At 32.4% G+C, this 16,356-nt stretch overlaps 1 protein-coding gene across 1 annotated transcript in view; it reads right to left on the bottom strand.

The window, feature by feature from the left end:
- The window catches only part of LOC110722260, a 25,474-nt gene extending 9,118 nt beyond the window's left edge, over positions 1-16,356 (bottom strand). The window contains exons 1-5 of the mRNA XM_021901536.1: positions 15,787-16,356; positions 15,360-15,711; positions 15,096-15,266; positions 14,624-14,994; positions 14,140-14,202 (exon numbers count right to left, since the gene is read on the bottom strand). Coding sequence (XP_021757228.1) covers positions 14,140-14,202; positions 14,624-14,994; positions 15,096-15,266; positions 15,360-15,711; positions 15,787-16,356 — 1,527 coding nt within the window. The remainder of the gene's footprint in view (positions 1-14,139; positions 14,203-14,623; positions 14,995-15,095; positions 15,267-15,359; positions 15,712-15,786) is intronic.

Here is a 16,356-nt window from a genome sequence, read left to right as displayed (position 1 = left end):
GCGCATACATGATGATAAGATTAGAGCTTAGAATAAAAACGTGAAGACATAATAGAATCACTGAATTATTAATGAACCAACAGACTTTGTGATTGGAACGTTAAATTATGAGAAAGTCGTCAAACGACAAGCTAGTATATACGGATATTAGGGATGTAAATTTAATCCGAGTTCGATTCGAATCCAACCTAAACCGAAGAAAAAAATTGATCTGAATCCGTTTAAAATAGTTCGAATCCGAATCCGATAAAATATATATGAATCTGAATGGGAGGCGAAGCGGACTTGGACCCTGCGCAAAGTCCGAATCTAGTCCGAGTATATATGCTTTATAACTTGGGACAATTGCTTACTTGTTTGTAGCAAATTTTGTAATAATATAACTTAATTCATAATTTGAATATGGTATATTTAGATATTATATCCTATGTTTTTTCTAATTTTTACACACCAATATGATATAAGAAATAAAGTTTATACTGGATAATACAAGCAATTATAAGTATATATAATCAAATAAAAAAAAACAAAAAAAAATCCAGATCATTCAGAAGTTTGAATAAACAGATCGAATTCAGATCCAAAAATTACAAGTCGAGTCAGATTTGTATTCAGATCTGGATTCGAGCCCATGGTTTGTTTACTAAACGTACCGAATTCAAATTTAGCCGCATCCAACCTGAATCCAATTTATATATATATATGGCAAACCCAGTTATCATATACTACCTACGTTTTTTATTAGTTAACACGTTTTGACTTTAGCACTATTCACACATCTTCCTTTCACCATGTTTTGTGATTTATATGTAAAGAAGAATATAGTTAAGTGGGATCTTAATAGATTCGTCACAATGTATATTTTCAAAATATCAACTTTTTATATTTTTTACTTATCGGTAATTAAAGATATTAACGATTGCATTTTTGCATAGGAAACGTGACTAAAGAAACGTGTCAACTAAAAAGAAACGGAGGAAGTATTAACAAACTATGTTAAAATCACCATTTTTAACCTAAAAATACAAGTACGATATAGTCTTCTTCCTCCACCGTACCACCACCAAAATTTTCTTCACTCTCTTTCCCTTCCCATGGATGTGTCGACGATGGGCCGAGTTAGGTTTTTATCTTCAATAGGCTTGATGGCGGCCTATCAGTTATCTTAACTTATTAACACTTGTCATATTTATACTCTACTGTGTCCTTTAAAATTTGCTCCACTTTATTTGGGTTATCCCTGGCCTTTGAAATTGCTTCATAACTTAATTTTGAGTACTCATTAGGGATCACCCACATATAATAGTTCTATAGACCTATGAATTAAAAAGAAAAAAAGGCAGACAAAGATAAATAAGATCATATTAAACTTAAAAGATGTGAAAAATAAAGCCTCGATTTTGTAAGCAAAATTGAGACTCAAATTAAAGGAAAAATTAGAAAATAACACCACAAAATTGTCACAATTTTTATTATAGCACCACTAAAACTTTTCTTATAACACCAAAAAAAAAACCCAAAATTTTGATTTCACCACCACTTAACTTTTCCATCAAAAAAACCCTTAGTGAGTCCCATATTGTACACGCATCAATTATGTATTGCATTAAAAAAAAAATTGAAAAAAAAACCCTTAAAACTACCTAGCCACCATCGACACCGTCGATTCCTACCGCCTTTCTCCAACCCAGCCCCCACCGCTGTCACCAGGAAACCACCCTCGACCCACAAAACCAGCCAACCGACCACCCTCAACCGTCGAAATCAGCCCAACCATACCCAAAAAATAACTAGCCCCGATTTGATTTTAGGTGAGGGTGAGAGGAGTAGGGAGGTTTGTGGGTTTGGGTATGGGTGTGCCGGTGTGGGTTGGGTTTCAGAGGTTCGGCGACGACTTTAGGTAGGGTAGTGGAGTTCGACGACGGTGGCTGGGATGGTTAGGGTTGGGTTTGGGTGGTTCGATAATGGATTCGGGTCGGGGAGACGACGATGGGGGCTGGTTGGTTTGGGTTATTGGGGTATGGGTGGTTCGGCGACGATTTCTGATCGGGGAGACAGCGATGGGGGTTGGGTTGGGGTGGCGTGTAATACCCTAAAATTTTCTATTTTAAGTTTCAGGGACGAAACTTGTTTTAAGGAGGGTAGATTGTAATACCCGAATATTTTTTTATTTTATATAAAATATTTTATAAAAATATAGTTTATTTTTATTTATTATATAACTTTTCTAATCTCACATTTTTTTATTTAGACTTCATAAAGTTTTAAAACCCTATATTGTTTAAATAACACTGTACAATTCAAAACGTATATAAATTAATTTAAACCCTAAAAATATTATTTACCTCTCAAAACATATTTTATTAAAAAAAGGGGGGGGGGGGGGGGGGGGTTGTCGTACGTATCTTGTGCGTGACCTCCATGATCCAACCCCAAACTTGATTATTCATAAAAGTTTTTCTTTCATTATTCTCCAAACTCCGATCCATTGGATTTGTATAGTCAAAGCTCGCAAATTGCAACAGTGCTCCATATACATTGCCTTGAATATTGTGATTTGATTGTTATTTGTTGAAAGGTAATCACACTCGTTGTTATTTGTTATTTGTAATCACATGAAATCTTTTTAGAGTTGGCTTTATTATATTTCGTCTTATTATGAGTAGGTTTATATAATTTTTATTCATATGATCAATTATTGCATATATTATTGTTAATATGTTGTGATATATGATTTAATTGTTGTATTATTTTGTTGTATTGTTTTGTGGTTTAGGGTTATTAATGCAGAATATAATTTTTGGGTTGTGAGTTAATTATATTTGGGTTACTAGTATGATTGTCCTATAAGAGTTGAGATTTTTTTTAATCGAATTGTTATGTAATTTGGGAACTTGTGCCATTATTGAGTTACTATGTATTAGTTTGTGATTGATTATTTGATCAATGTGTGAGATCAAAAGGTTGAGAATTATTATTTTGCTCTTGGTTTGAGACTCAGCGTTATATACCTTAGTCCTTAGCATGTTGGTAAGGAGATAATGATCATGAGTTAAGAATGAGGTACAATCTTTATTATCTATTTTTCTATGGTCTTCTACAGTGGGAATTGGCTCGTATGTGGTCTGGTTCAAGGTGTTTTCTGGTTATTGAGAATATTCAAGTTTTTATACTTGTTGGTTTATTTATTCAAATTACCTATGTCCAAGGCTAGGTATAGAATAATGAGCACGACACACTTATGGGATAGAGAGTTGAGTAAAGGTTCGTATTATTATTCGAGGTTGAGTTGATAAAGGTTATTTTCAAAGTACATTGTGTAATATAGTTTTGAACTACATTGATTAATTGATGAGTTAGTAATGTTGCTTATTTTATATTATTCTTTGTACTCTGATATGTGATGATTACTCAGTTTTTTTGCTGACGTGTGTGTGTTATTTTGTTGTGCTACTTGTGTTTGCGGCCATGTCTTTTTCTTATGGTGGCCTAGCGACGATCTATTTTGGAATTTGTCCTTAATGGTGAGCAGTCAAGATTGTAACAGGTTGATCAAGAGATGATCGTAGCTAAAGGAGCTCAAGTGTTTCGATTAGTTTGTTATAACCAGTTTAATTTATAGAGTTGTATAAATAGCTCACCTATTTTATTGGGTTGTAATTATTGGGATTTTGTAAGCCTTAACACTTGACAGGTTGTTGAGTGTGGCGGTAATACCTCCGATTTAGGTGTATGCTTCTGCAATTTTATTTAAAGGTTGTTTATTTTTCCTATAATTCTTATTTATTATTGGTTAGTAAATCGGGGGTGTTACATGGCGGCTGTGGTAGGGTAGGGTTGACGGCGGTGGGAACCGACGCCGGTGGTAGTGGTTGTGGCTGGGTTAGGATTATAGGGTTTTTCTTTTTTTAGAAAAAAATTTAATCCAATAGTTGATTGACATTGTACTGTGTGGGACCCACTTAATGGTTTTTTTTATGGCAAAGTTAAGTGGTGGTGAAACCTTTTTTTTTGTGTTATAATAAAAGTTTGGGAAATTCTCAATGGTAACACCATAATTTTTAGTTTTCTCAGTGGTGAATTGCAAAAAAATTTATTATCTTTGGTAAACCTAAACTATTTATAATTATTATTAATGACATTAATGATGACTTTTTTAATAAATAATTAACTATGGTTAGGATTTCATATTTTTTTAATATTTAATTAATTATATTATATAAATAAAATAATAAAAAAAAAACCCTCCTCCCCCAACAGCCACCCCTCCCCACTCCCCCACCATCAGGTCAGCCGGCGCCCAGCCTCCCTCCCCCCCCCCCCCACGTCGGTGTCGGCGCCGGCACCAAGCCCATCCCCTTCCCCAAACCCAACCCACCCCACCCCACGAAACCTCTCTCTCCCCTATTCCCTGAAACCCACCTCCCCCACGGCCCCACCCTCAAAAACCCCATCCACTACCCTCGAAAAATCCAAATCTTCCCTCCCCCCACCCTTAAGAACCCTCAACGAGAGTTTTTGTGGGTGGGGAAAGGGTCGATTAGAGTTTTTCGAGGGTGGTGGGCTGGGTGGCTAGGGTTTTCGGGGGTGGGGGAGAGGTTGCCGAGGGTTTGTGATGGTGTAGGAGGGCCGGTTAGGATTTTTCGAGAGTGGTGGGTTGGATGGCTGGGGTTTTCGGGGGTGGAGGAGAGGTCGTCGAGGGTTTTTGAGGGTGTGGGAAGGCCGATTAGGGTTATTCGAGTGTGGTGGGATGGGTGGTTGGGATTTTCGGGGGGTGGGGCAGGTTTCCAGGTGGTTTCGGGGGTGGGGGAGGTGAGGTTCCAGATGGTTTCAAAGGAAGAGAGGTGGAAATGGAAGGGGGAGGGGAACAGCTGGTCGCCGGCGCCAGAAAAGGGGAGGGGTCTAGGTGGCGGCGTCGCCGACGCCGGCAAAGCTGGGTTGCTGGTTCGGTGGGGAGGGTGGGTGTTTTTTATTTTTTAATTTTTAAATTTAAGTTAATTATTTAAAAAATAATAAAACTAACCGTGGTTAATGATTTTAACTAAAAAGATGTTAACCATGGTTTAATATTAACTAAATTGCTTCATTAAGTTCACCATTGAAAATTATAATAAATTAAAGTTTACCAAGGATAATAAGAATTTTTGCAATTTACCAATGAGAAAATTACAAAGTTTAGTGTTACCATTGAGAATTTCTCTAAAAGTTTTTTTTTTTGTGGTGTTATAATCAAAATCGTGATAATTTTGGAGTGTTATTTTCTATTTTTCCCAAATTAAATGAATATAAGATGAATAAAATATACGTTTAATCAAACCCAAAGAGGGATAATGAAAAAAAAAAAGTCCTTTAAAACACTTTAACATCCTATCAACACTATCGATCCAAATGTAAGTATTTCAATTAATTATGTAAGGGTAGTTTGGTTTGCACTAGATAAATGGAATGGAATAAGGGAAAGAAAGATAAATGGAATGAAAAATCCTTACATTTAGGGCTTGTTTTAGGGCCTATTCTCTTCCGTTGAAATTCAGTTCATTTCAGTACAGTTCAGTTCAGTTCAGCTCAGTTCAGTTCAGTTCAGCTCAGTTCAGCTCTTAATTTACGTCTAATGATATTGCTAATGATATAAAGCCAAATTTCATTCTTTTAAGCTCTTATTACAACGACAACAACGACAACAACAACAACAACAACAACAACAACAACAATAATAATAATAATCAATAAGTAATAAATAATAATAATAATAATAATAATAATCAATAAATAATAAATAATAATAATAATAATAATAATAATAATAATAATCAATAAATAATAATAATAATAATAATAATAATAATAATAACAATAATAATTGAAATAATAATACTAATAATAATAATCAATAAATAATAATAATAATCATCAATAAATAATAATAATAATAATAATAATCAATAAATAATAATAATAATAATCAATAATTAATAATAATAATAATAATAATAATAATAATAATAATAATATGTACATTTGTATATACACATATGTATAGTAATAAATAATCAATAAATAATCAAAGATCACTAATCCGTAGTTAAAAATCACTAATTAATAAGTTCAGTTCAGTTCAGTTCAGTTCAGTTCAGTTCAGTTCAGTTCAGCTGAGTTCAGTCAATCGGAACAGGCCCTTATTCACCTTAATATTGTTTATCTGATCTGAATGAATGATTTGACTTAACTTTAACCTTATGTATACGATAGTATATAAAGAAGGAATATATCAAGTGGGGTATTTGTAATTTTCATAATTTTTTTAGTACGTAATTAAAGATATTATTTAGCGATAAAAATCACACATAAAACGTTGATCTAATTTGAACTTATTTAATCTGATACTCCGCATGATATGAACTTATTTTTTCTGAAAAAAAGTAAAAATAAGTAGAACTAAACAAGGCCTTATTATTATATTAGTTGTTTTGAAATACAAAGGGAAACAAGCCACCAGTCCCACCATCACACAACCACCTATCTCCTTTGTAATACCGCTCATAATTGCTTTAAATGAGTTTAGTATACTACTCATACAAACAAGATGCATCTTTCTTATAAAGAGCCTATATGCTAAGATACTCCACAACTAAGTGTGCTTGGCTGGGAGTAGTCTTGGGATGGGTGACCTCTTGGGAAGCTTTTTCGGGGTACGCATGAGTGAGAACAAAATGCGCCGAAAAGATTTGTGTTGGTATGTGGGGACAATTGTTGGCCCTTGATGCGCATTTCGTGACCATAGGCCCCTCCCTAATTTGTTTGGGGTTGGGGTGTTACAAATGGTATCAGAGCAACCTCGCAACCTTGTGCTGATCGTGGGTAATTAATCTTATGTCAGTCGCCTAGCGGGGGAGAATTCTGGGGCCATATGGTATCCAGACGTACTGGATGTAACACTTTGTCTACCTAGTTGCCATTAGGTGTAATACTAGAGTCCCTAGCTTTCCAGGCACAACGAGGACGTTGTCGTTCTCAAGTGGGGGTGTATGTAATACCCCTAATGATTGCTTTAAATGATTTTAATATACTACTCATACCAACAAGATGCATCTTTCTTTTGGGGAGCCCATATGCTAAGATACTCCATAATTAAGCATGCTTGGCTGGGAGTAGTCTTGGGATGGGTGACCTCCTAGGAAATTTTCTCGGGGTGTGCATGAGTGACGATAAAATACGTCGGAAGGACTTGTACGTGTTGGTCTGTGGGGACAGTTGTTGGCCCTTGATGCGCATTTCATGACAATAGTCCCCTCCCTAATTTGTTTGGGGTCGAGGTGTTACATCCTTCACTTCCCAGGCCACCTTTTTCGGCCAACTCACTACTCGTCGCCCTTTACTGCACCTCCCTCTGTCCCTTGTCGCCCCTCGACAAAGCTTTCCTCTCCCCCCAAAAAACTTCCCACAATCCTGCAAAACCCTTAAACTCCTATCCCTCCCTGTCGCGTAAAACCACAAGTCTCCCCTGCTTCCCTAAGGGGGGTGAAGAATCAACTTGGAAGGATTTGGAGGATGGAAAGGGTACATGGAATGGGAAAAATGACCTACTAAACAACAACAACAAAGGGAATAAGGATAGTTGATTCTCTTTTTCTTTGATGAACCCACAACCAAACGATCCCCAAGTGCATAATAAAGCTATAATTTATTCACCGGATCTAATATGGTTTGAATTTTTCAGATCTGATATGACCTGATTTCCAGTTTTGAGCAAACTTTGACCTTACTTGTACACTAATTCGTAAAATAATAATAATAATAATAATAATAATAATAATAATAATAATAAACATATTAGATGTCATTATATTTGCATGTATTAATATATATGTAAGTCTTTAAAATTATATATATATATAAAATTTCAAATATGAAATTTTCATTATCTATTAACTATTACTAAAACAAAACGTTACTAACGTTATTGTCCACGCGTCACTCACATATTAAATTTTTCCGCCTAAATACAAGGTTGGTTTTTTTTTTTTTTTTCTTCTTTTTGTGTGTGTGTGTGTGGAGCTACCATATCTAACAATTTCCAAATTTGAATATTAGAAGCTTCTACATTACAACTATAACCTATCCAAAAATGAAACTATTGTAAATAGCACACTAATAAATGAAATCCTAAATTGAAATATGTATTAGGCGGCGATATATATTATATGATTTATATCATAATTTTGATGAAACTATAAAATTACAAATATTTTGTATAACGCGCATAATACTTATTTATATTTTTATCATTTTTTTTTTAAAAATGTACAAATTCTAAAAATAGATTTTATATAAATCGTGCATAGCACAGGTTTGTAACTAGTTTTTTAAACATTGAAACTAAAGATATTTAACAACTATAGTAAAATTAATTTTTTAATAAAAAGTCAAATAACATCTACAAAGATAATCAAAGTTGATATCAATTTAAAGGCAAATGCTAACAAACGTCCCCGGGGCATTGGATAAGCTAGTTAAAAGTAGAAGGATTAAATTAAAATTAACATTAATTACACCGATCGACGCGTGATTTTGTCATGATTTCCCAATCTAATACCACTTTAGGTAAAATTTTAAATGTTTATCTAACGTCTCGGGAACGTTCATTAGCAAATGAACACGAGAGTTAGAGCTCAAGAAGTTAGAACTTTTCTACTTTTAGATAGATTTTCATGATATCCACCCTCATCTTTATAACTCTTTATTAAACACAAAATTTAGTTAATTAAAGCTAAAAGAAATGTGAGGAGAGAGAAAGTGAAAGAGAGGAAGGCACATGGGGAGTACGAGTCCCGGGTTTCCCGGCGCAGCTTAAAAAATAAAAACAGTAGCCACCCTACTTACCCTACCACCTCTTCACTTAAAAACTAACAACAGGACAACTCTTTCTCTTTCTTTATTTTTTTATTTCCAGCAACTGATTCGCTTGGGGTTGTCAACTTACCACCTTTGGTTTTTTGCACTGGGCACGTGACCCCTTTTAATCTGCCATTGTACCAACATCCTCTGCTTATTACTTCTATTTCTTTCTTTCTTTTATTTGTTTAGTATTGTAGTAATAATAAGACTCCCTAATTGAATTTCCTTAATAATCTTACTTATACCGTACCATGTTTTTTTTAAATAATTATTTTCTGATTAATTTATAAATTAAACCCAGTTACATTTACTAATTGGGATCTGTGCACTAATCATGTCTTAGGTTTTGTACTACTACAGTAGTAAATGTCCTACTTTAAGTCAACTATTACAATTAAGTCAACTCACTATATATTTACCCCCTACCTCCATTCACGTGACACTTGCAATTTTCAAACTCTCCAATCTTTTTTGGAACATTTGTTACCAATATTATGTGTTATTGTAGAGAGTAATCATATACTTCCTTCATTCTATTAATATTACAATAAGGATGAAATTACGTATTTTAAAACACATTTATATGCTAAATATCTATATTTGTGTATAAGTAAAAATTATAAAAAATTGATATTGTGAAAGTATTTTATAAGACGAATCCAACAAGATCCCACGTGATTATATTTTTCTTAACGTATAAACATATTATATGGTCAAACAAGAGCAATGAATAGTGCAAAAAATCCATTATTGCAACATTATTAGAACGGAGGAAGTATATTATTGGAGTACTTTCTTCTTTTGGGATTTTATAGATAATCGAGTAATGTTACTTTTAAGATATTTAAAAAATAATTGTGTTTTTCATATAAAATATATAGTCGGAAAATAAATTATATGAGTATTTTCAATCAAGGAAAATTACAAGTCATTTTTTCAGTTAGGAACCAAATTAATTAATGAAGTAAATGTATAATTTGCATGCATTAAATGATAATCATGAAAAACCCACATAGACATAAATAAATGATTCATTTAAATGGAGATTTAGTTGCTTTCTTATATTTATTTGTTTTCAAGACTTTTTCAATGGTCTCTTCACCATTGATCTAGAGCTCCATCCATTCCTCTTTATTCTTTATATTTTAATTTTTATAGCTGTCATGCACATTTTAATAAGATATGAGTAATTAAAAAATAAAATAAAATAATACCTTGTCCTCTCTTTTCTACTGTTACATTTTCACTTATAATATATATTTGGTCAAAGATGTGTATATATTGAGGCCGTAAAGGTCAAAGTATAATCACAAAAAAGGACTGAGAGAATACTTAGAAAATATATTACAAGTCGAATTTTTAAAGGTTCTATATTCATTATATATATATTTGATATTTAAAATAGTGATGAGTTTTAGTGGTCAAAATTTGAAAAAGTGGACCATAATAATCAAAATGTAGAGAATAAAAAAATAGGAAATAATTTATAATGCTACCCATCCCTTATTAATTAATTTGCATTCAAAGTTTTTGTAAATATCTTGTCACGCTGTATAAATGCTTGATTAATTGATTATATTACTAATTGTCTCATCCAACATGACTTCAACTTCAATAATTAAATTTTATCAATGTAGCACATTTTATATGAGAACAATAAGAACTCTCTAGCAAACTAGCTTATCGATCAATTGTAGATAACTCTCTTCAAATTAGTTAGGTGTTATACTCTTACTACTATTTGAAAATGACAAGCAATTATATTATATTTAATTTATATATGTGTCCTATTTTTAATTGTATGACAAGTTTATATGTGTACTATATTTGTTTAAAAGGGATCATGATTTATAGACTTTGTCAAATATTTATAATTGTTAAACAAACAACTTTTACATATTGAACAGGCCAGGGAACACATCAAACTTAATTGCCACGCTTAAACATACAAGATAGTGTACAATTTGGGCAAGATAACAATTGAATTGAAGTAGGTTTATTTAAATCTTTGTAGTAGGAGAGAAAAACTAGCCTGTCATCTTAAAAGGAGTAACGAAATTTATATTTGCATTAAAAAGAAAATCCTATCCAAAAACTACTATGTATGGTACGGTGTAAGATACAAAAGTATTAACAAGAATTGAATATAAACATAGGAGATCTTCACATGAGATAAACACCTATAATGCATCGGATACAATGAAAAAAAAAAAAAAGGTAGAGATATTACATGGAACAATCTTCATATAATATGAAATTAACGACTAGCTTTAGTTATTCAATTCTTTGCTTGATTTTCTTCTCAAGACGTGTTGAATAGTCCAGTTGTTAAAGTGTAGAAGAAAGAGATTAGGGATCATATGTATGTAATGATGTGATCGATATCTTCCATAAAGTTGCTCACAAACCTTAGCTTGCCCCAAGTTGATGCCTAAAGATTACTCCGTACAATGTATTTATTTCGATAGAAATATGAAATTACCCACATCATATTAAAAAAAAAATGAGCTAAGAATCTATTTCGATTTACAGAATAAAACTGAACTGAATAAAAATGAAATAAATTGTTAATAAAATAAAGAAATTAGAAATTCAACTGAATAATCCCTAAGTAAAAAATAACATAGGTTGAAATAATAATTATATACAAAAGTATTTTTTACAAAAAAAAAAAGTGTAAGAAAAGTAGTTGTGTAAAACGGTGCACATGGATAGCACTTGGGGGTAGCAAGGCCGTTATCATGTCATGCAAAAACATGAATGTAGTCATGTCCATATAAGACATGTCGCATCAATAAAATTACATCGTCCTTGTCTATTTAGCTAACTTTGTACTCGTGTTCACTTCCTTGCCCAATCAAAACCTCCAACCAACCCCCCCTATTAATACTTCCATCGAGTGACGAGTGTGTGTGCTACTACTTGACTTGTTTTTAGCATTAACTTGATCCATTATTCCATCGTATCACATTCATACCATATTGCTTGGTTTCCTAAGTTTTTATGTTCGACTTGTTTGTATGTTTCTTTCGATATTGATGAATCACAAACACACCTTATGATCACTTGTTATGAGGGTTACTTCGTTACTATTACATGTATTGGTTATTTGATCATATTACAAGGGTTACTTCGTCAGTGTCATACAGGTTACTCACTCAATATTTAAAGAGTTAATTACTTGGTCATTGTTATAGGAATTACTTTATTTTTTATAAACGGTCATTCAGTATGGCCAACCACATACAAGACGAAGTATAAATAAATTACAACACTGTTGTATAATTATATTATTTGTTTAATTATTGATTATTTCTCCTAACAATATCATATATATATATATATACATACATATATATATATACACATATACATACATATACATATATATATATACACATATACATACATACATATATATATATATATACATACATATATATATGTATGTATGTATATATATATATATATATATATATAATATAATATTATATTATATTATATTTTTATTAATTATGGAGTATTACTTTGTTAGGGTCTGTTCTGTTCAACTTAATTTCAGTTAAGCTCCAATCAGTTCAGTTTCTATTTTTTTTTCTCTCATAAACATTTTATTTCAGCTCTATTCAGTTTAATTTATTTTAGTTCAGTTCAGCTCAGCTCTAATTAGTTTAGTTCAATTATTTTCAGTTAATCGGAACAGACCCTTACTTATCTATAATTTTCTTTATAAGGAATTAAGGGTTAATAAGGGAGATCGACAACCTAGCTAACCTCAATTTGCAACTACAAATACTTATAATTCAGGTATGTAAATTTTACATTGGTGAAAATCAGGATATTAGGAGACACCCCATTATTTATTTGTTTTAATGTATTTTGTCATTAATCACTTACACATAATTTTACGAAAAATATTGTATATAGTCGTTGTATCAAAAATATTTTCAGAAATGAACAAACTAATACAAGTATATATGAGAAATAAAAAAAAATAAAAAAAATGTTAAGTGAACAAATTAAATGTAAGAACGAAGTCTGTAAAGTTAAAAAAAAAAGGCTTTTATAGTTTTACGTAAACTTATTTTCTTTGTCTTTTGAAATAAAGATAAACCTAGATAATATTAAACATTACATCACAACCTACCTCGCAAGACATAACCTCACTTAATAGCATGTACAGAAAATTAGAAAAGGTGAAACTTCGTACTATTACGCTAAGCAAATCACATCAATATTAAGAATATTATGACCATAATCGAGCTGTTAGATGGATGATTATGAGATTTAATTTATTTCGTAGATATACTATATGATATACCTTAGCTTTGTACTTGACGACTTGACGAGTAGTTTTAAACAATGTTAAGTAAAAGTATTAAATCGAAGATAACAAGATTATCGCTTTTAATTTAATAAGTATATACGGATATAATTTCTGATAAATATAACCACGAATTGAAGGCTCTAGTATGATTTATGAACGTAGAAGTGGCTAATTTAACAAAGTTGTTCTTGTCAAAAAAAAAAAAAAAAAAAAAAATTATATGGGTTACATTTTACGTGTTTTCCAAATTCTTTATTAATTTAGCTTGATAACATGTTTACGTTGCATCTATGATTTTGTAACTCATCAACCAATAGTATAAGTAAAACAATAGAAATTTTTTTTGGGTTTTTCTCATTGGTAGCAATAAAAGTTTGTAAATTCTCTATGGTAGCAAAATTTTTGTCAAATTCTCTTAAATAGCATTAGTTTTACAATTATTCCCTTGTATAGCTTTATTTTATTAAATGTGATATATTAGCCTAAAATACACTAACCATGGTTATGTAATAATAATTTACTAAATTACCCTCACTTAATTTATTGAATGATACAAGTATACTACCTTTTGTAAGTCCAATACGATCAGGGAGCTTTATCAAATACATATAATTAGGCTGCAACTTGCAAGCAATAGCCAAAAAGTTGGCACAATTAAATATCAAATTTCCATTGATCATGGGCAACCTTATTAATACAAATTACATGGACAAGTAGTGGGATTGCAGCTACATTGTTAGATGACTTCATAGCAAATTAGAAGAAAATATATAATGCGATATTCAGTACATAATTCATACGGTATTGTATATGTTTACAAGGTAAAGACACATATGCACTGAACAATTATGCCTCACGAATTTCAGAGTGATGTGGTTTTTTAACTGAGATGTTTTAGGTCTGAAGTATCTCCTTACTTTGATTTTAATGGACTCGGGATCAGATTTTTGAGAAGCCATAGGCCTGTCAATCTCCAAGAGCTGACAGATCACATAAACAGATTAATTAAAGCAACAACATTAAAAAAGCTCCAACAACAAAATAATAACTAAATCAAAAGAATCCATCAGCCTGCAACAAAATTACAGTAAAATAACAGCAAACTACTTAATTACAGTAAATTAACAACAAAATAACAACATTCAAATTTCATTCAACAAAATTTTATTCAAGCCAAATGCAAAATTTCTTAAAAATGGTCAGCCACTTAACTAATTGGTTCATAATAGTGCATGTTCTACCAAACAAAACAAAAATTATTCATAAGACACTGGTTTATAATTGTCTTGGTTGAGATGCAAACATAAAGAGAGATCCCGATCTAGTTACTCCAATAGGTTGAGGTTGAGATGTAGCCAGCCTTGAAGTGTGTCCTCTAGTTGTTTTAGGTTGGGAACTTACTGCTACATTAGGAACATCAATGCCTTGAGAAGATGCATCTGATTTTTCCATGTTCTTTTTACTCGAACCCCACTTTTGCTTTGCAGTAGCTCCTCCTTTGCAAGTCTTTGCATTATGCCCAAAATCTTGACACTTGCTACACCTAAAAGTTTTGGCTCTCTTCCCCTTCCTATCTTCTGTTTCATCTCTCTTCCTGTTCCTGCTTGGTCTTCCTATTCCTCTTTTTAGCTTAGGTGGCAATATTTTTGGTAAATTAAACTCAGGCCATTGCTCATGATCTGGTATTGATTTAATGCCATTTGAATATGTTGCCTTGTATCTTTTAACAGAGTACCACTCATCAACAAAAGCATGAGGGTCAAGCTTAGAATCTAATATGGCCCTCATTCAATGTCTACATGGAATCCAGATAATTGCCATTGTCCACAAACACAAGTTTGGTTACTTAAGCTTACGGGTAGGTATGACTTACCCTCAAACACCTCAAATTCACCAAAGGAAGACAAATATGAATGGCAGGTCCTTGAGTCATGACATAACTTTTGAACTCTTTGCACAATGTTTGGACAAATGTCAGTTCTAGTCCACTCCTCACACTTCTGTCTTCTAGAAGCCAACCTTACCATAGTCTTTCTTCGAATACCTACAACAAATAATGACGCAATGTAGCATTGTTAACACAAGCCATGAAATCTTGCATAATGCATTTCAAGATGACATATATACGATAATTTACCTTCTAAAAGTGTAAGTACAGGTCTACATCTGTCAATACCAAGAGTCGCATTAAAACTCTCAACAAAGTTGGACTTATTTGCATCACACTTTGTTGCAACGTTAAACTTATGCTTTGTCCACCGAGCTTGATTGCCTAGTTTTGCAAGCCATAACCTTCCTCCTTTTCCAACCTTATCCATTTGTTCCATAGCTTTTTTAAAGGTGAACTCAGAACACGCACCACACTCTTTCCAAAATAAAGAGAGCATTAATGGACCAGGAAATGCTTTCTTCCAATTGGAAGCTAAATGTTTGGTGCAGTATCTCCTATCTAATTCTGGCCACAACTTGTCAAGTGCAATTTCAATTCCCTATTTATTTAACATTATGATTTAGTTAAATTAAAATGAAATACAATTTAAAAGTGAAAACTTAATGAGACTAACCTTTTGCCGATCTGAAATGATACACCATTTATCTCCTCTTCCAGTTGACCTAAGTAAATCCCTCAAATGATGCACAAAGAAGCACCAAGTGTCCGAATCTTCATTAGAAACAATCCCCCAAGCAAATGGGAACAACTCATTGTTCCCATCTAGTGCTACTGCAGAAAGAAGAACACCCCCATAATTTCCTTTCAAGTGTGTCCCATCAACTCTAATAAACCCTCTAATTCTATTCTTCAACTCATCCAAACATGGCTTAAATGAAATGAATATTGTGACAAAAGCCAAAGGCCTATCAACATGAGTGTTTGGATTCCACACACAACTAGCATTAGAACCAGTGTTAGTTTTCTTAATCATTTCACAATAACTAGGCAAAAAAGAATATGAGTCATCATAGCCACCATATATCTCAATTAAGGCTTGAGCTCTAACTCTATACAATGTACTAGTGGCCATTTGAACATTAAACCTGTTCCATAGTAATGCATTCAATGCCTTACCAGAAATATCATTGTTGGCTCTAATGTCTTCTAATAGCACTCTACTAGCCCATTTTGAAGTCACCAT

The sequence above is a fragment of the Chenopodium quinoa genome, unplaced genomic scaffold, assembly GCF_001683475.1.
Source record: "Chenopodium quinoa cultivar QQ74 unplaced genomic scaffold, ASM168347v1, whole genome shotgun sequence".
Lineage (NCBI taxonomy): Eukaryota > Viridiplantae > Streptophyta > Magnoliopsida > Caryophyllales > Amaranthaceae > Chenopodium > Chenopodium quinoa.
The sequence above is the reverse complement of the archived record's forward strand: the minus strand, read 5'-3'. Positions and strand labels throughout refer to the sequence as shown.